The 20,785-nt window shown below is 50.5% G+C and overlaps 1 protein-coding gene across 1 annotated transcript in view; it reads left to right on the plus strand.

Annotated features, from left to right (window-relative positions):
* The first annotated feature begins 3,551 nt into the window (after positions 1-3,551).
* The window catches only part of LOC144496824 (early estrogen-induced gene 1 protein-like), a 37,319-nt gene continuing 20,085 nt past the window's right edge, over positions 3,552-20,785 (plus strand). Inside the window, exons 1-3 of the mRNA XM_078217377.1 lie at positions 3,552-3,701; positions 3,900-4,058; positions 19,717-19,837. Coding sequence (XP_078073503.1) covers positions 3,913-4,058; positions 19,717-19,837 — 267 coding nt within the window. The 5' untranslated portion in view covers positions 3,552-3,701; positions 3,900-3,912. The remainder of the gene's footprint in view (positions 3,702-3,899; positions 4,059-19,716; positions 19,838-20,785) is intronic.

Consider the following 20,785-nt stretch of genomic DNA (forward strand, 5'->3'; position numbering starts at 1 on the left):
AGTGCCGCACTGTCAGAGGGTCAGTGCTGAGGGAGTGCCGCACTGTCAGAGGGTCAGTGCTGAGGGAGTGCTGCACTGTCAGAGGGTCAGCACTGAGGGAGTGCCGCACTGTCAGAGGGTCAGCACTGAGAGAGTGCCACACTGTCAGAGGGTCAGTACTGAGGGAGTGCCACACTGTCAGAGGGTCAGTGCTGAGGGAGTGCTGCACTGTCAGAGGGTTAGTGCTTAAGGAGTGCTGCACTGTCAGAGGCTCAGTGCTGAGGGAGTGCCGCGCTGTCAGAGGGTCAATACTGAGGGAATGCCGCACTGTCAGAGGGTCAGTGCTGAGGGAGTGCTGCACTGTCAGAGGGTCAGCACTGAGAGAGTGCCACACTGTCAGAGGGTCAGTGCTGAGGGAGTGCTGCACTGTCAGAGGGTTAGTTCTTAAGGAGTGCTGCACTGTCAGAGGGTCAGTGCTGAGAGAGTGCTGCACTGTCACCGGCTCAGTGCTGAGGGACTGCCGCACTGTCAGAGGGTCAGTACTGAAGGAATGCCGCACTGTCAGAGGGTCAGTGCTGAGGGAGTGCTACACTGTCAGAGGGTCAGTGCTGAGGGAGTGCTGCACTGTCAGAGGGTCAGTACTGAGAGAGTGCCACACTGTCAGAGGGTCAGTGCTGAGGGAGTGCCGCACTGTCAGAGGGTCAGTACTGAAGGAATGCCGCACTGTCAGAGGGTCAGTGCTGAGGGAGTGCTGCACTGTCAGAGGGTCAGTACTGAGAGAGTGCTGCACTGTCACAGGGTCAGTACTGAGGGAGTGCCGCACTGTCACAGGATCAGTGCTGAGAGAGTGCCGCACTGTCAGAAGGTCAGTGTTGAGGGAGTGCCGCACTGTCAGAGGGTCAGTGCTGAGGGAGTGCTGCACTGTCAGAGGGTCAGTGCTGAGGGAGTGCCGCACTGTCAGAGGGTCAGTGCTGAGAGAGTGCCACACTGTCAGAGGGTCAGTGCTGAGGGAGTGCTGCACTGTCGGAGGGTTAGTGCTTAAGGAGTGCTGTACTGTCAGAGGGTCAGTGTTGAGGGAGTGCTGCACTGTCAGAGGGTCAGTACTGAGTGAATGCCACACTGTCAGAGGGTCAGTACTGAGGGAGTGCTGCACTGTCGGAGGGTTAGTGCTTAAGGAGTGCTGTACTGTCAGAGGGTCAGTGCTGAGGGAGTGCCACACTGTCAGAGGGTCAGTGCTGAGGGAGTGCTGCACTGTCGGAGGGTTAGTGCTTAAGGAGTGCTGCACTGTCAGAGGGTCAGTACTGAGGGAGTGCCACACTGTCAGAGGGTCAATGCTGAGGGAGTGCTGCACTGTCAGAGGGTCAGTGCTGAGGGAGTGCTGCACTGTCAGAGGGTCAGCACTGAGGGAGTGCCACACTGTCAGAGGGTCAGTGCTGAGGGAGTGCTGCACTGTCGGAGGGTTAGTGCTTAAGGAGTGCTGTACTGTCAGAGGGTCAGTGCTGAGGGAGTGCTGCACTGTCAGAGGGTCAGTACTGAGAGAGCGCCACACCGTCAGAGGGTCAGTGCTGAGGGAGTGCCGCACTGTGAGAGGGTCAGTACTGAGGGAGTGCCACACTGTCAGAGGGTCAGTGCTGAGGGAATGCCGCAATGTCAGAGGGTCAGTACTGTGGGAGTGCTGCACTGTCAGAGGGTCAGTACTGAGAGAGTGGCGCACTGTCAGAGGGTCAGTGCTGAGGGAGTGCTGCACTGTCAGAGGGTCAGTGCTGAGGGAGTGCTGCACTGTCAGAGGGTCAGTACTGAGAGAGTGCCACACTGTCAGAGGGTCAGTGCTGAGGGAGTGCCGCACTGTCAGAGGGTCAGTACTGAAGGAATGCCGCACTGTCAGAGGGTCAGTGCTGAGGGAGTGCTGCACTGTCAGAGGGTCAGTACTGAGAGAGTGCTGCACTGTCACAGGGTCAGTACTGAGGGAGTGCCGCACTGTCACAGGATCAGCGCTGAGGGAGTGCCGCACTGTCAGAGGGTCAGTACTGAAGGAATGCCGCACTGTCAGAGGGTCAGTGCTGAGGGAGTGCTGCACTGTCAGAGGGTCAGTACTGAGAGAGTGCTGCACTGTCACAGGGTCAGTACTGAGGGAGTGCCGCACTGTCACAGGATCAGTGCTGAGAGAGTGCTGCACTGTCAGAAGGTCAGTGTTGAGGGAGTGCCGCACTGTCAGAGGGTCAGTGCTGAGGGAGTGCTGCACTGTCAGAGGGTCAGTGCTGAGGGAGTGCTGCACTGTCAGAGGGTCCGTACTGAGAGAGTGCCACACTGTCAGAGGGTCAGTGCTGAGGGAGTGCTGCACTGTCGGAGGGTTAGTGCTTAAGGAGTGCTGTACTGTCAGAGGGTCAGTGTTGAGGGAGTGCTGCACTGTCAGAGGGTCAGTACTGAGTGAATGCCACACTGTCAGAGGGTCAGTACTGAGGGAGTGCTGCACTGTCGGAGGGTTAGTGCTTAAGGAGTGCTGTACTGTCAGAGGGTCAGTGCTGAGGGAGTGCCACACTGTCAGAGGGTCAGTGCTGAGGGAGTGCTGCACTGTCGGAGGGTTAGTGCTTAAGGAGTGCTGCACTGTCAGAGGGTCAGTACTGAGGGAGTGCCACACTGTCAGAGGGTCAATGCTGAGGGAGTGCTGCACTGTCAGAGGGTCAGTGCTGAGGGAGTGCTGCACTGTCAGAGGGTCAGCACTGAGGGAGTGCCACACTGTCAGAGGATCAGTGCTGAGGGAGTGCTGCACTGTCGGAGGGTTAGTGCTTAAGGAGTGCTGTACTGTCAGAGGGTCAGTGCTGAGGGAGTGCTGCACTGTCAGAGGGTCAGTACTGAGAGAGCGCCACACCGTCAGAGGGTCAGTGCTGAGGGAGTGCCGCACTGTGAGAGGGTCAGTACTGAGGGAGTGCCACACTGTCAGAGGGTCAGTGCTGAGGGAATGCCGCAATGTCAGAGGGTCAGTACTGTGGGAGTGCTGCACTGTCAGAGGGTCAGTACTGAGAGAGTGCCGCACTGTCAGAGGATCAGTATCTGATTTCCCCAATCCCATCCCCCAATCCTATTCCCCAATGGCATTCCCCAAATACCATTTCACCCAGCCCCATTTCCCCAACCCCATTCCCTCAATCCTATTCACCAAATCCCATTCCGTCCCCTATATCCCAATCCCATTTCCCCCCAAATCCCAATCTCAACTCCCCACCTCCATCTCCTCCTCAATCCCACCCCAGCCTTTCCTCCATCCCGCAGGTTCAGGTGATGAAGTTCCCCATTTAAAAGAAGGGGGCAATCTCACAGTGACTAACCAGTCCTCCCCACTTCCTAAAACTGGGCTGCTGCAGAGACTCACATGACTGACGCCTTGAGGGACAAGTAAGCGCTAAGTCTGAGCAAGTAACAGGAGCAATCCAATCCAGTCCAGCCCAGCTCACACAGGAGAGGGCTGGACGCTTTTTAAAAAACAGTCCCCTCCCCGGGAAAAAGAAAGACTGGTTGAAAGTGAGCTGGCAGTTCAGAAGCAGGTTCGTTTCTGTAGCTTGAGTCAGCAGCTTAGAGAGAGAGGAAACTAGAGAATGGGGCGTGAGGACTTTTTCTGCTTGTGAAATTGAGTAGAGAGAGAAACTTCGGAGTAAACTTTATCCAGAAAGTCAATTTCAAATCATTAAGTTAATAATTCCACAAAGAACTTCTGCCCTCAGCAGGTAAGAGAGATACAATGTGTTTAATTTTTTAAAATGACATTATAAATGGGAGTCAAATATTGCCACATATCATTGAATCTCCGGAACTCTTAGCTTTTTTAAAAATAGAGAACTATGCTTTTTTTTTGCTTCGCTTTTGCTGTCACACGGGCTGGTGTTTCTGTCCTAACCGGTTTTGTGTCCTTTTGCTTTCTGCAGTGTTGCTTTCCCGATGGCTTTCTTGGTAAAGAAGAAAAAGTTTAAGTTCCTGGTCACTCTGAAGTTGGTGGATCTTTCGGCCATTCCCTTCGTCAATGGGATTCTCTTCTGCAAGATCCGCCTTCTCCACGGGGGATCCTTCACCGATCTATCCAGCCGGTAAGATGCAGAAGCCCCTCTGTCTCTATTCCATCCCTTTCATATGGCTTTTACTTCTTTCTCCCCCCCCCCCCCCAATATCTTTCCAATCATTTTATTCCACCCCTTCTACCCATTCCAACAATTTCATGGAAGGCCACAGCACAAAACGAGGCCCTTCTGCCCATCTTGCTCATGCTAGCCCTCTTCTGAAAGGGTGACTGTGGGAGGAAACGGAGCACCTGGAGGAAACCCACAGGGACACGATGACCCGAGGCTGGGGGTCGAAATGAAGCCTACTCTTCCTACGCCTGTGTGAATTGGGAGCAGGAGAATGCCACTCGAGCCTGCTCTGCCATTTGATAAGACTGTGGGTGGCACAGTGGTTCGCACTGCTGCCTCAAAGCGCCAGGGACCCGGGCTCGATTCCCGGCTTGGGTCACTGTCTGTGTGGAGTTTGCACGTTCTTGTGTCTGCGTAGGTTTCCTCCCACAGTCCGAAAGACGTGCTGGTTAGGTGTTATTTAATGGCTAACTTTAGTGCAGTCAGTTAAACCCAACTATACTTAACTTGCATTGGCCAATTTAAGACGGAGGTGAGGAGAATTATTTTCCCAGAGTCATGAGTTTCTGGAACTCTCTTCCTCAAAAGACAGCGGAAGTTTTTGAATATTTTTAAGGCAGAGTTAGATAGATTCTAGATTAACAAGTGGGTGAAAGGTTATCGGGGGTTACGCAAGAATGTGGGATTGAGTTTACAATCAGATCATAAGCTTTAAAGGGGTGGCCCAGTGGTTAGCACTGTTGCCTCACAGCACCAGGGACCTTGGTTCGGTTCCCGGCTTGGGTCACTGTCTGTGTGGAGTTTGCATGCTCTCCCCATGTCTGCGTGGGTTTTCTCCGGGTGCTCCGGTTTTTCGCCCCCACAGTCCAAAGATGTGCGGGTTAGTTGATTGGCCATGCTAAATTGCCCCTTAGTGTCAGGCTGATTAGCAGGGTAAATGTGTGGAGTTATGGGGATAGGACCTGGGTGGGATTGTGGTTGGTGCTGGCTCAATGGGCTGAATGGCCTCCTTCTGCACTGTGGGATTCTATGAACAGGCCCTTCAGCTCTCCAAGCCTGTGGGTTAGAGGGATAGACACTGTGTACAGTAGGAATTAAATGGTTTCCACAACTACCCGACCTTTCAAATCACTTTTTGAAGCCAGCTCAGTAATTTACAACAGTGACGCCATTCAAAGGTTATGGAAATAGTGCAGTTAATACACCCAACCAGCCCCCACAAGCAGCAATGTCGTCATAACCAGATAATTAATGTTTGTGGCATTGAATTGAGGGATAAGTGTTGGGCAGGACGCTGGCGAGAACTCTCTCCACTTTTTTTTTTAAACATCCAGACCCAAGCCGATTTTAAATTTGATTTATTGTTGTCACATGTATTAACAGTGAAAAGTATTGTTTCTTGTGCGCCATGCAGACAAAGCATACTGTTCATAGAGAAGGAAACGAGTGAGTGCAGAATGTAGTGTTACAGTCATAGCTAGGGTGTAGAGAAAGATCAACTTAATGCAAGGTAAGTCCATTCAAAAGTCTGATGGCAGCAGGGAAGAAGCTGTTCCTGAGTCAGTTGGTACGTGACCGCAGACTTTTGTATCTTTTTCCCGGTGGAAGAGAGAACGTCCAGGGTGCGTGGGATCCTTAATTATGCTGGCTGCTTTGCCAAGACAGAGTCAATGGATGGGAGGCTGGTTTGAGTGATGGACTGGGCTACTGTGCAGGCTGGGGGGATTGGCCATGCTAAATTGCCCTTTAGTGTCCAAAAGATGGATTGGTAAATTGCATGGAGGTTACGGGGGAATAGGGTGGAGGGGAGGGCCTGGATGGGACGTTCCTTCGGAGAGCCAGTGTAGACTTGATGAGCTGAATGGCTTCCTTCTGCACTGTTGGGATTCTGAGTCTGCACTTTCTCCCCGTGCCTGCCTGGGTTTCCTCCCACAGTCTGAAGATGTGTGGGTTGGGTGGATTGGCCATGCTAAATTGCCAAGGATGTGCAGATTAGTGGGGCAAATATGTGGGATGATGGGGATTGGACCTGGGTGGGATGCTCTTGCGGTGAGTGAGTCATACACAATGGGCCGAATGGCCTCTTTCTGCACTGCAGGGATTCTATGGTTGTCTGGTGCTATATAAATGTAAGTTGTTGTTGCATCTGGACACCGAGTGATTCCAGCATCAGGGATACTCGTCTGCTTCCGATTTGTACTGGGAAGCCCGATCCATGCTCCTGACTCTGCTCTATGCCTGATTTTCCAGATCTCCTTCTGCTTTTAAAGAAAAAAAACAAATTCTGACTTTCCCTCAAAGCTCTCTTCCCACAGTCCTGTCAAAACCGCTGGGGACACTGTCCTCATTTTGATAGGGGGGGGGGTTCGAATTCCACTCCCAGGGGTACTCGTAAGAAGTGGGTCTAATGGGTGCTGGCACTGTGGGGAATGAGGGGTTCAGTGCGAGATGATGCCCGAATGATCAGTTGAGGGTGTGAAATCCATTGATATATCCAGGGATGCACTGAATCACAGTTGGCAACTCTTATGCTGTGTTGTAAGTTGGGAATTGAGGTATTTAAACCCAAATCGGTCGCTCCCTCCATTTTCCTGTGCAAGGCTCTGGTCAGACCCCATTTGGAATAATTGTGAGCCGTTCTGGGCCCCATACCTAAGGAAGGATGTGCTGGTCTTGGAAAGGGTGCAGAAGAGGTTCACAAGAATGATCCCTGGAATGAAGGGTTTGTCATATAAGGAACAGTGGAGGACTCTGGGTCTGTACTCGATGGAGTTTAGAAGGATGAGGGGGGTGATGGGGGGAATCTAATTGAAACTTATAGGATACTGCGAGGCCTGGATAGAGTGGACATGGAGAGGATGTTTCCACTAGTGGGAGAGACTAGAACCCGAGGGCACAACCTCAGTGAAGGGATGATCCTTTAAAACCTGAGATGAGGAGGAATTTCTTCAGCTAGAGGGTGGTGAATCTGTGGAACTCATTGCCACAGAGGGTTGTGGAGGCCAGGTCATTGAGTGCCTTTAAGACCGAGATAGATAGGTTCTTGATTTGATAAGGGTATCAAGGGTTACGGAAAGAAGACAGGAGAATGGGGATGAGAATCATATCAGCCATGATTGAATGGCAGAGCAGACTCGATGGGCCGAGTGGCTTAATTCTGCTCCTATGTCTTATGGTCTTCTCTTTGCTCGTGTCTGTTGGGGCAAGACTCGCCTAAAACGTGAGATTATTGCGTTCAATTCTGGTCGCCACATTACAGGAAGGATGTGGAAGCTTTGGAGAGGGTGCAGAAGAGGTTTACCAGGATGCTGCCTGGATTAGGGGGTATGAGTTATAAGGAGAGGCTGGACAAACTAGGGTTATTTTCTCTGGAGCGGTAGAGGCTGAGGGGAGACCTGATAGAAGTCTATAAAATTATGAGAGGCGTCGACAGTCAGAATCTTTTTCCAGAGTTGAAATGTCTAATACTCGGGGGCGTGCACTTAAGGTGAAAGGGAGAAAGTTCAAAGGAGATGTGAGGGGCAAATTATTTACACAAAGAATGGTAGGTGTCTGGAATGCGCTGCCAGGGGTGGTGGAGGCAGATACGATGGGGGTGTTTAAGGGGCTTTTAGATAAGCACAAGAATATGCAAGGAATAATGGGATATGGACCAAGGGCAGGCAGAAGGGATTAGTTTAATTTGGCCTCATGTTCAGCACAACATTGTGGGCCGAATGGCCTGTTCCTGTGCTGTACTGTTCTATGTTGTATCTCTCTCTCAGTTCCTGTCCCCTATCCTGTTGGGTCAAAGGTGCCATTTATCTTTGTCCCAGTGCATCTTGATGCGGCTGCCATCATTTTTTTTGTTTTTGGCTCACTCTTACCTCGGCTCATTGCCAGTCGACATGGTGGCGGGTCAGAGCTTTGATCCCGCTGCAATCCCTGAGGTGTAGGTATACCCACAGTGCTGTTAGGAAGGAATGTCAGGATTGTGACCCAGCAACAGTGAAGGAACGGCCGATATATTTCCAAATCAGGATGGTGAGTGGCTTGGAGGGGAACCTCCAGGTGGTGGCGTTCCCAGGTATCTGCTGCCCTTATTTTGAGGCCAAACTTTGCGTCATTTCAAGAAGAAATTAGATATCGCTGTTGGGGCTAAAGAGATCAAGGGATATGGGAGGGAAGGGGGATCAGGATATTGAATTTGAGGATCATCCATGACCAAGATGAATGATGGAGCAGGCTCGAAGGGCTGAATGGCCTACTCCTGCTTCTAGTTTCTATGTTTCTAGATGCTGGTGGTCATGGGTTTGGAAGGTGCTGTCTATGGAGCCTTGTTGAGTTCCTGCGGTGCATCTTGTACACACTGTTGCTACTGAGCGTCGGTGGTGGAGGGAGTGGATGTGGTGCCAATCAAGCGGGCTGCTTTGTCCTGGATGGTGTTGAGTTTCTTGAGTGTTGATGGAGCTGCACCCATCCAGGCAAGTGGGGAATATTCCATCACACTCCTGACTTGTGCCTTGTAGATGGTGGATAGGCTTTGGGGAGTCAGGAGGTGAGTTACTCACCTCTGACCTGCTCTGGAAGACACGGTTTTTGATCCAGCACTGAGCCACGAAGGATTTGTTTTTGGAACTTGGAATGTTGTGTCTGGAAAAGGCGGTGGAAGCTGCTATCATGAATAACTCCTGAAGAAAGGGTTGGCAGGTACCTGAAGAAGCATGTACAGGGTCACAGTCAAAAAAAACAGGTAAAGGCAAAACACTGCAGATTCTGCAATCTGAAACAAAAACAGAGAATGCTGGGAAATCTCAGCAGATCTGATGGCATCTGTGGAGAGAGAATAGAGCCAATGTTTCGAGTCTGGATGAACCTTCGTCAAAAAGCAGGGGATATGGCTCTAAGCACTACTGTTCCTTCACTGTAGCAGCACACATGATGGGATGAAGGACCACCTCCCATGTGAATAATTTCATAGAATCTCTACAGTGCAGAAGGAGGCCATTCGGCCCATCAAGTCTGCACTGACCCAAACCCTATTTTTCTCCCCCATCCTGTCTCTGTAACCCCACACAATTCCCATGGCTTATTCATTTGCCCTACACAGCTTGGGACACTAAGGGGCAATTTGGCATGACCAATTCGCCTATCCTATACATCTTTGGACTGTGGGAGGAAACCGGAGCACCCGGAGGAAACCCACGCAGTCACGGGGAGAATGTGCAAACTCCGCACAGACAGTGACCTGAGGCGGGAATCGAACCCGGGACCCTGGTGCTGTGAGGGATGCAAGTTGCTGATTTGAGCAGTTAACGTGTTGCGATTGGCTTTAATGGATCTGGACGAGGCTATATCGTGATGCGGTAGGGGGCGGGGGGTGGTAAGGTGTCCGTTCAACATTGAGGTCAATGTGGCGACTTGAAGTGTCTTTGTGGGTGGGTGCGGGGATAGAGTAACACGGTATAGCGGGCACGGTGAGAACTACATCCAACCTATTGATTATAATTCACATGTATTAACATACAGTGAAAAGTACTGTTTCCTGTGCGCTATACAGACAAAACATACCGTTCATAGAGAAGGAAAGGAGAGCGTGCAGAGTGTAGTGTTAGTCATAGCTAGGGTGTAGAGAAAGATCAACTTAATGCGAGGTAGGTCCATTCAGAAGTCTGATGGCAGCAGGGAAGAAGCTGTTCTTGAATCAGTTGGTACCTGACCTCAGACTTTTATATCTTTTCCCGACGGAAGAAGTCGGGAGAATGTCCGTGGGGTCTTTGATTATGCGAACTGCTTTTTCGAGGCAGCGGGAAGTGTAGACAGAGTCAATGGATGGGAGGCTGGTTTGCGTGATGGATTGGGCTTCGTAGTTCCTTGCGGTCTTGGGCAGAGCAGGAGCCATACCAAGCTGTGATACAACCAGAAAGAATGCTTTCTATGGTGCATCTGTAAAAGTTGGTGAGAGTCGCAGCGGACATGCCAAATTTCCTTAGCCTTCTGAGAAAGTAGAGGTGTTGGTGGGCTTTCTTAACTATAGTGTCAGCATGGGGGGACCAGGACAGGTTGTTGCTGATCTGGACACTTGAAGCTCTTAACCATGGTCCTCCTGGTTCTCGAATTCCCCACCAAGGCAAAGAATTTTATCCTGCCCACTCTCTCTTCCCCTCATAATTTTGTATACCTCTATCAAGTCACTTTCTGGCTTGAATCATTAGTAGTTGTTGTTTGGTTTGGCTGTTTATGGCAAAACTCCCTTGCCATCCCTAACCGCCAGCATTTATTGCCCATCCCTGGGGGCATCTGAGAGTCAACATTGCTATGGCTCTAGAGTCACATGTAGGTCAGACTGGGTAAGGATGGCAGATTTCCTTCCCTAAAGGACATTAGAACAACGAAAATTACAGCACAGGAACAGGCCCTTCGGCCCTCCAAGTCTGCACCGACCATGCTGCCCGACTGAACTAAAACCCCCTACCCTTCCGGGGACCATATCCCTCTATTCCCATCCTATTCATGTATTTGTCCAGACGCCCCTCAAAACTCACGATCGTATCTGCTTCCACTCCCTCCCCCGGCAGCGAGTTCCAGGCACCCACCACCCTCCATGTAACAAAAAAAAATGAAATCTTACCTCGTACATGAACATCAGATTCATGAACCAGATGGGGTTTTCTGACAGCCGACAATGGTTTCATGGTCATCAGTAGATTCTTAATTCCAGATTTTTTGAAAAATTGAATTCAAATTTCACCATCGACTGTGGTGGGATTTGAACCCGGGTCTCTGGAATATTAGTCAGGGGACAATACCATCTGCTGCGGTAGGATAGGAACATAGTAGGAACATAGTAGGAACATAGTAGGAACATAGTAGGAACATAGTAGGAACATAGTAGGAACATAGTAGGAACATAGTAGGAACATAGTAGGAACATAGTAACAGGAAATAGGAGCAGGAGTAGGCCATCTAGCCCCTCGAGCCTGCCCCACCATTAAAGTGAATCGTGTGGAGGGCGTAGAAGATCTGCAGAGAGATTTGGACAGGCTGAGTGAGTGGGTGAGGATCTAGCAGATGGAGTATAACGTTAACAAATGTGAGGTTATTCACTTTGGAAGAAATAATAGCAAATTGGATTATTATCTAAATGGAAAGAAATTACAACATGCTGCTGTGCAGAGGGACCTGGGGGTCCTTGTGCATGAGACGCAAAAACCCAGTCTGCAGGTTCAACAGGTGATCAAGAAGGCAAATGGGATGTTGGCCTATATCGCAAGGGGGATAGAATATAAAAGATGTCTTGCTGCATCTGTACAAGGCATCGGTGAGGCCGCAGCTGGAATACTGTGTGCAGTATTGGCCCCCTTATTTGCGGAAGGATATATTGGCCTTGGAGGGAGTGCAGAGAAGGTTCACCAGGTTAATACCAGAGATGAGGGGGGTTGATTATGAGGAGAGACTGAGCAGATTGGGTTTGTACTCGTTGGAATTTAGAAGGCTGAGGGGGGATCTTATAGAGACCTATAAGATAATGAAGGGGCTGGATAGGGTAGAGATGGAGAGATTCTTTCCACTTAGAAAGGAAACTAGAACGAGAGGGCACAGCCTCAAAATAAAGGGGGGTCAGTTTAGGACAGAGTTGAGGAGGAACTTCTTCTCTCAGAGGGTGGTGAATCTCTGGAATTCTCTGCCCACTGAAGTGGTGGAGGCACCTCGTTGAATATGTTTAAATCACGGATAGATGGATTCCTGATCGGTAAGGGAATTAAGGGTTATAGGGATCAGGCGGGTAAGTGGAACTGATCCACTTCAGATCAGCCATTATCTTATTGACCCAGGTCCCCTGGGTTAAAAGCAGAATACTGCAGATGCTGGAATCTGAAACAAAATGTTGGAAAATCTCAGCAGGTCTGGCAGCATCTGTGGAGAGAGAAAAGAGTCAATGTTTCGAGTCTGGATGACCCTTTGTCAGAACATTACCCTGGGTCTCTGAATTACTAGTCCAGCAACAATACCACTATGCCACTGCCTCTCCATCATTTTCATTGAACCTTTCTCTTCTAATATAAAAAGATTTAAACCTGGGGGGGAACAGAAACAAAGGTTTTTCAGGACACGGTGAAGCATTATCCAATTGGATCTTTTGTTTTTGCTTTTCAAATGGAGTAGGAAGTCAGTGTGTCACAAGGATGGATGACCCATTCTCCGAGGGGGGCGTGGGGAAAGGACAGTGTCTGACCCACTGTCCCACCAGTCCCAGAGGCAGAAAGGACAGTGTCTGACCCACTGTCCCACCCAGTCCCAGAGGGGGAAAGGACAGTGTGTGACCCACTGTCCCACCCAGTCCCAGAGGGGGAAGGAACAGTGTCTGACCCACTGTCCCACCCAGTCCCAGACTAATTGGAAGTGTGTGTGATTTTTGAAGCCTGCAGGGATATGTTTAATCGCAGTGGGTAACCCTGTCTTGCTCTCGCTGTCAATCGGTCTGGTTGTAACTGGCAGGTTTGCTCCCAGTCTTCAGACCCCATTGAGTTCCCACCCATGATCTCCAATTGGTTGTCCCGGCAACCCGCCCTCAAGTGGAGTCATCACAGGCAAATGAGTTCAGGTGGGGCGGAAACAGGCCCGAGCCTGTAGTGTGGACAGACAGGCTTCTGTGGAACGTCACCGTGGCAACGCTGTGATAACAACAAGCCTGTTTAAACAGCAACCCCCAAATCCTGCGTCATCCATTATCGGAGAGTTCAACATGGGGGGAATCTCACTGATACTGTACAGCCAAGTGTGGAGGCACTGTCCTTACCCCCGTCTGGGACTGGGTGGGACAGACACTGTCCTTTTGTCACCCTCTGGGACTGGGTGGGACAGTGGGTCAGGCACTGTCCTTTCTCTCTGCTGGGACTGGGTGGGACAGTGGGTCAGGCACTGTCCTTTCTCTCTGCTGGGACTGGGTGGGACAGTGGGTCAGGCACTGTCCTTTCTCTCTGCTGGGACTGGGTGGGACAGTGGGTCAGGCACTGTCCTTTCTCTCTGCTGGGACTGGGTGGGACAGTGGGTCAGGCACTGTCCTTTCTCTCTGCTGGGACTGGGTGGGACAGTGGGTCAGGCACTGTCCTTTCTCTCTGCTGGAACTGGATGGTAATGTATCGAGTGTGACCTGACGGGTGTGCCCATACCAATGGGCAAGAGTTAAAACGATGAAGATTGTGATTGGACGCTTAGAATATGGAGGAGGAAGTGTCATGTCTGCCTGGTTAAGTGTGGAAGGAGCTTTACGCTGTATCTAATCCATGCTGTACCTGCCACACAAACATTCTTTCCATCTTGAGCACATATCATTCCTCAATGTTGACCGTAGTGTTGCAATCCCAAAAATGCTGCTTGCTCACCTCCCGCATTCTAATTTTCTTTTGAGAAGTGTAGAGTCTTGGGATGATTGTTTTAGGATCACATTTTTCCTCACTAACCCAATAATCCCACCATAACTGACTGGATACTTACTCGGACATGGACCAATAGGATGACTGGAGGAAGTGGTCAAAATCTCCCATAATGCAACTCTTGCTTTTGCTATTCCTGACGTCCTGCCCTTGAGGGGGGAGGGAGGGGGCTGCCATTTTCCTAGCCCTGTCTCTACCATTCTTTGTACTACCCCACTCCTCCAAATGTGTCCCTACAAACTGTCCTCCACTAGATTGAGCGCAGGTCTGGGTGGGCGATTTAGTTCAAATTATTTTCCTCTCCCTCCCTCCTGCTTCACATTCCCTTCATACCAAAGTCACTTGCAAATTGAAATCTAAGCTTAGAACCCCCTACAGTGCAGAATTTATTATTAGTATCACGAGTAGGCTTCCATTAACACTGCAGTGAAGTTGCTGTGAAAATCCCCGAGTTGTCGCACTCAGGTACACTGAGGGAGAATTTAGCATGGCCAAAGCACCCTAACCAGCACGTCTTGGAGTGTGGGAGGAAACCGGAGCACCTGGAGGAAACCCATGCAGACACGGGGAGAACGTGCAGACTCTGCAAAGACAGTGACCCAAGCCGGGAATTGAACCTGGATCCATGGCGCTGTGAGACAGCAGTGCTAACCACTGTGCTACTGTCCTGATAGAGGCCGTTCAGCCCATTAAGACTGCACACAATCCCACCCAGGTCCTATCCCTATCCCCCTGACACTAAGGGGCAAGTTAGCATGGCCAATCCACCTAACCAGCACATCTCGTTCTTGCGCCTTGTTCTTTAGTGGATAGTCAAAGGTTTTTCCCAGGGTGGAAGAGTCCGTTACTAGGGGGCACAGGTTTAAGGTGCGAGGGGCAAGGTTTAAAGGAGATGTACGAGGCAAGTTTTTTACACAGGGTGGTGGGTACCTGGAATTCGCTGCCGGGGGAGGTAGTGGAAGTAGAGAAGCAGAAGTGAATTTTAAGGGGTGTCTGGACGAACACATGAATAGGATGGGAATGGAGGGATATGGTCCCCTGAAAGGTAGGGGGCTTTAGTTCAGATGGCAGCATGGTCGGTGCAGGCTTGGAGGGCTGAAGGGCCTGTTCCTGTGCTGTAATGTTCTTTGTCTTCCGGACTATGGGAGGAAACCGGAGCACCCGGAGGAAACCCACACAGACCTGAGACGAATGTGCAAACTCCCTGTCGCCCGAGACCGGAGTTGAACCTGGGACCCTGAGGCCGCAGTGCAAACCACTGTGCCACCTCACCATTCCGTCCCTCCTGTTGCTTTGGTGCTGGGAGCCAGTGGCTTGTTTTTATTGCCAGCTCCTTTCTTGGGAGCCAGGTATTTCCTGGTGCTTCCCATTGCTCCGTAATTGCTGTCATTTCAGCAGCAATGAACAGGATTGCGGGATCCGGGGGAGGCGTTGCGTGTTTGATCCGTGACTCGTTGTCACAGGGAAAGCTGTGGAGATTTCATGTTGACACCTGTTCATGTGATCATAGACAATAGGAGGCCATTGGGTCCACATCAACTCTTAAGAAGCAAAATCTCATTCATAGAATCCCTACAGTGCAGAAGGAGGCCAGTTGGCCCATCGAGTCTGCACTGACCACAATCCCACCCAGGCCATAACCCCATGGATTTACCCTGCTAATCCCCCTGACACTAAGGGGCAATTTAGCACGGCCAATCCGCCTAACCCGCACATCTTTGGACTGTAGGAGGAAACCGGAGCATCTGGAGGAAACCCAAGCAGACACGGGGAGAATGTGCAGACTCCACACAGACAGTGACCCAAACTGGGAATCGAACCCGGGTCCCTGGCGCTGTGAGGCAGCAGTGCTAACCACTGTGCCACCGTGCCAAAATTCAACATAAATGTACCAATCACATGATGATTGGTAGAACAGCGGAATGTGTTCTCTATTTAGGAGATAAGAAGGTATTGCTCTCTGGGAGACCAAAGTACATAGAATCATAAAATCCCTAGCGTGTGGAAGGAGGCCATTTGGCCCATCAAATCTGCACTGGGAGATCAAAAATAAACACAAATGAATCTTTTGCCATCCAGTAGGCTTACATTAACACTGCAATGAAGTTACTGCGAAAATCCCCCAGTCGCCACACTCCAGCGCCTGTTCAGGAACACTGAGGGAGAATTTAACATGGGCAATGCACCTAACCAGCACGTCTTTCAGACCGTGGGAGGAAACCGGAGCACCAGGACGAAGCCCATGCAGACACGGGGAGAAAGTACCAACCCCACACAGACAGTGACCCGAGGATGGGAATTGAACCCGGGTCCCTGGCGCAGAATTGCACACGATACTCCAAATGCAACTAGCTTTCAATTCAGGTTAATTATCCAAATTTAATTTCCACTTGCTGTGTGAGATTTGTTCCCGGAGCATTGACTTGGGCCTCTGGATTGCAAGGCCAGTGATGTTATCACGATGCCACCACCTCGCCACAGATGAGGTGTGCACCGTGGCAACGCCCGCTGTCATTGGAAGGGACGCCGCGACATCGGGATAGTGCAGAGACACACTCTCCTCTCCCAAGCTGTCCGTGCCTCTGCCTCTGTGGAATTGAGTGTTTGAGTGACTCATCAGTGTCTGCTGACCTCTCCACTTCAGTCAGATGTGGGAAACATCAGGGAAATTCCAGCATTTCTGTACAGTCCAATTCTCCAGGACAATGATTTTGAACATGCCTGTAACACGGAGATTATCAACTGTAGCTGGTTTAAAAAAAGTTAAACTAGTAAAGAGTTCGAATGGAAAATTTTCTCAGAAGACAAAAAGATTCATTTGTGTTTATCTTTGATCTGTGATTTTAAACACTTTATTATGTTCGTATGTAACAGGCGGAAATCTTCTGACATGCGCCCTCCCTCGCCCTCAATTCTTCACTCGCTCCCTCGACCTCCCTCCACCCCTCACTCACTCCACCCCTCACTCACTTCCTCACCCTCCATCTCTCTCATCCTTTCCCACAATTCTGGTGGCACAATGGTTAACACTGCTGCCTCACAGTGCCAGGGACCTGGGTTCGATTCCTGGCTTGGGTCACTGTCTGTGCGGAGTCTGCACATTCTCCCCGTGTCTGCGAGGGTTTCCTCCCACAATCTGAAAGATCTGTTGGTTAGGTGCATTAGCCACGCTCCCTCAGTGTACCCGAACAGGCGCCGGAGTGTGGCGACTAGGGGATTTTCACAGTAACTTTGCAGTGTTAATGTAAGCCTACTTCTGACACTAATAAATAAACTTAACCAAGGTTTTATATAGCTGCAACATGATTTCCCAACTCCTGTACTCGATGCCCCGGCTGATAAAGGCAAGCATGCAATCTGCCTTCTTACTCACCTTGGCCACCTTGTTGCCACTTTTAGGGAACTGTGGACCTGCACACCCAGATCCCTCTATGTTAATGTCCCTAAGGGTTCTGCCATTTACAGTATAATTCACACCTAAATTTCATCCTCCAGAATGAAGTATAGAGACGCTACAATGCAGAAGGAGGCCATTCGGCCCATCGAGTCTGCACCCAGACCCTATCCCCGTAACCCCATGCATTAACCTGGTAGTCCCTCTGACACTGAGGGGCAGTTTAGCATAGCCAATGCACCTACCCAGCACATCTTTCAGACTGTAGGAGGAAACCCACGCAGACACGGGGAGAACGTGCAGTCTCCACACAGACAGTGACCCAAGCTGGGAATCGAACCCGGGTCCCTGGCGCTGTGAGACAGCTGTGCTAACCACCCGTGCCGCCCCTCACATTTATGTGATAGTTGAAGACGGGTGCCAGAGAGGAGGGGAAAATATCCGTTTTGTGGGGGAGAAAAAAGAGTGATTTGCATTTAAATAGCGCTTTTCATGTCCAGCTGTTTCTAGGCACTTTGTAAGCAGTGATGTGTGGCCTCTGTTGCAATGTGGGAAATTTTGGCAATCCGTTCTCCTGCCGAGTGATGTGGTGATGACCTGCCCATCTGTTCCTTTTTGTGATGTGGATTTGAGGGATTAAAAATTGGCCAGTTCTCCAGGGAGAACTCCCCCGCTCTGCCTTGATGTAGCGCCGTGCGCTCTTGCCTCTTTCGAAAGATTGGGGGGGGGGGCCTTGCTGACTGTGCGGCACTCCTTCGCTGAGGGAAACTGCCGGATTTTTTTTGTGTGGGATTTGAAACCGGAACCTCGTGATTGGAGAGGCGTGATTGCGACCAGTGGAGCCCACTCCAACAAGCCTCGCCGTACCCCCGAAATCCAACCCAGCCAAGAAAATTTCCTTTCTTTAAAAATAAAATGGCTATTAACCCCCCCCCCCCCCCCCCCCCCCAATAGACGTGAGTTTAGGACCCCCCACTCCTCAAATTTAAATTCTGAGGAGAAACGAGAGGTGGGGAAGCTGCATAGAAACTCGAAGCGGGAGTAGGCCATTCGGCCCAGCTCTGTCATTCACCTTGATCATGGCTGGTCATCATATTCAATATCCTGATCCTGCCTCCCTCCCCATATCCCTTGATTCCTTCAGCCCCAGGAGATCTATCGGAACGCCGAAGCTTTCTGGCTGAACTCACTGGGACTTTGCAACAGTTGACCTTTTTTTGGTGGGAATCCTTTCTCCTTTGGTTATCCGCCAAGTGTCTAACCCCCACCCTCGGGGATGCCAGGCCCCCACAGTCTGACAATGTACCAACTGGAATTCCGAGCTTAATTCCGCGTATGGTGCGTTTGGAAGGCGACAGGGCTTTTTTAATTGACATTTTCAGTCAATGGCCCTGGGTGTATCAGAGAGAGAGAGAGCGTGAGAGAGAGAGAGGGATGTCTCTTGTGGATTTTCACATGCTGAGACTCTGGAATGTAGGTTGGCTTAATGGATGAAGTGTTGGCATAACGTGTGATGCAAACTTCTGCTGAATCTGTCTTTGATCTGAGCTCTGGGAAAATGAACACACCCTGTTTTGCTTGTCAATGATTTTCCTTGTCTCCATCTCTCTTTCTTCTCTCTCTCTCTCTTGTCCCTAGCGCTGTGAGACAGCAGTGCTAACCACTGTGCCACCCAGAAGCTCTCGCTGAAAGACTTGCATTTATAGAACCTTAGTCTCTTTCTCTCTCTCGTCACTCTCTCTCTCTCGTCGCTCTTGCTCTCTTGTGCAGAAGGAGGCCATTCCACCCATTGGGTCCACACTGACACTCCAACAGAGCATCTTTCCTAGCCCCACCCCCTGCCCTATCCCCTGTAACCCCACACATTTACCCCGCTAATCCCCTGAACCTACACGTTTTTGGACACTAAGGGGAAATTTATCATCACCAATCCACCCAACCTACATCTTTGGAGTGTGGGAAGAAACTGGAGGAAAGTCATGCAATCACTAGGCGAACGTGCGCACTCCACACAGAGTCACCCGTGGCCAGAATTGAACCTGGGTCCCTGGCACAAACTCTCACTGAAAGAAAGACTTGCGTTTATGTCCTTTTACAGAACCTTGGGCCGCACTTGGAATATTGTGTTCACTTCCGGTCGCCACACTACCAGAAGGATGTGGAGGCTTTGGAGAGGGTACAGAAAAGATTTGCCAGGATGTTGCCTGGTATGGAGGGCATTAGCTATGAGGAGAGGTTGGAGAAACTCGGTTCGTTCTCACTGGAACGACTGAGGTTGAGGGGCGGCCTGATAGAAGTCTACAAGATTATGAAGGGCATGGACAGAGTGGATAGTCAGAAGGTTTTTCCCAGGGTGGAAGAGTCAATTACTAGGGGGCATAGGTTTAAGGTGCGAGGGGCAAGGTTTAAAGGAGATGTACGAGGCAAGTTTTTTTACAGAAGGTGGTGAGTGCCTGGAACTCACTGCCGGGGGAGGTAGTGGAAGCAGATATGGTAGTGAGTTTTAAGGGGCGTCTGGACAAATACATGAATAGGATGGGAATAGAGGGATATGGTTCCCGGAAGGGTAGGGGGTTTTAGTTAAGTCGGGCAGCATGGTCGGTGCAGGCTTGGAGGGCCGAAGGGCCTGTTCCTGTGCTGTAATTTTCTTTGTTCTCTTTGAAGCTCCTCTCGCTACCTTGGCGTGCTCTGCAGGCAATCTTGTTGTGATGAGGGAAGGCCGGCTCCAGGTTGTGTGTCTTCCTTGCAGTGTGCTTGCTTGTATTTATCTATTTTTAAAATACGTCTTTCCCCTTGCCATTCCCAGGGAAGAGGTGCAGGAAAACTGCGTGCAGTGGCGGAAGCAGTCCCGGTTCATGTGCAAGATGAGTGCGAGTTCAGCCACGGGGGTCCTGGACCCCAGCGTCTGCCGAGTGTCCGTCCGCAAGGTTTGTGCTGGTCTGTCTCTCGCTCCCCCCCCAATCTCCTAACATGGTGAATCCGTTCAATATCTCGGCACCCACCCTGCAACCTTCCTCTCTTCCCCATACCTCCCTCCCAAAAAATAATTTCATCTCGCTGACCTATTCCTGTCCTCCTGTGCTTCCGGTCACCCTCCAAAGGGCCAAGATTCCTGGCCAACATTTGTCAACATCTTCTGGATTGTTGGAGGAAACCGGAGCACCCGGAGGAAACACGGGGAACTAAGTTCTGCACAGACAGTGACCCGAGCCGGGAATCGAACCCGGATCCCTGGCACTGAGAGGCAGCAGTGCTAACCATTGTGCCATCCTTACCTGGTCTGGCCTACATGTAACTCCAGAGTCTCAGCAATGCGGTTGACTCCCACAATCCGGAAGATGTTATTATTGTTCTGTTTTTGGGAACTTGCTCTGTCGAAATCGATTGCCTCACTTCTTGTGTTTGCAACAGTGACTGAGCTGTTTTCTTTACAAATGGGAAGGATATTCTCCGGAACTCTACCACCTTGCCCGCTCGGGAATCGGAGCGAGGGTTTGACAACGGAAATTTCCGTTGATCTCGGGGCGGGACTATCCGGTCTTGCCCGAGTGAAGCCATAAAATCCTGACTCTGAAGGGCTGTGGATGACCTGGGGTTGTGGAAGATGCTATACAAATGCAAGTTTGCATCTTTTGTACAACTGCAGATGCTGGAATCTGAAACCAAAAGAGAAAGTGCTGGAAAATCTCAGCAGGTCTGGCAGCATCTGTAAGGAGAGAAAAGAGCTGACGTTTTGAGTCCAGATGACCCTTTATCAAAGCTGGGATGCAGACATGGGGGAAAGGAGAACGTGCAAACTCCACACTGATATTGTCATGGCTTTGACAAAGAGTCATCTGGACTCAAAACGTCAGCTCTCTTCTCTCCTTACAGAT

Source organism: Mustelus asterias, chromosome 8, assembly GCF_964213995.1.
Source record: "Mustelus asterias chromosome 8, sMusAst1.hap1.1, whole genome shotgun sequence".
Classification (NCBI taxonomy): Eukaryota; Metazoa; Chordata; class Chondrichthyes; order Carcharhiniformes; family Triakidae; genus Mustelus; species Mustelus asterias.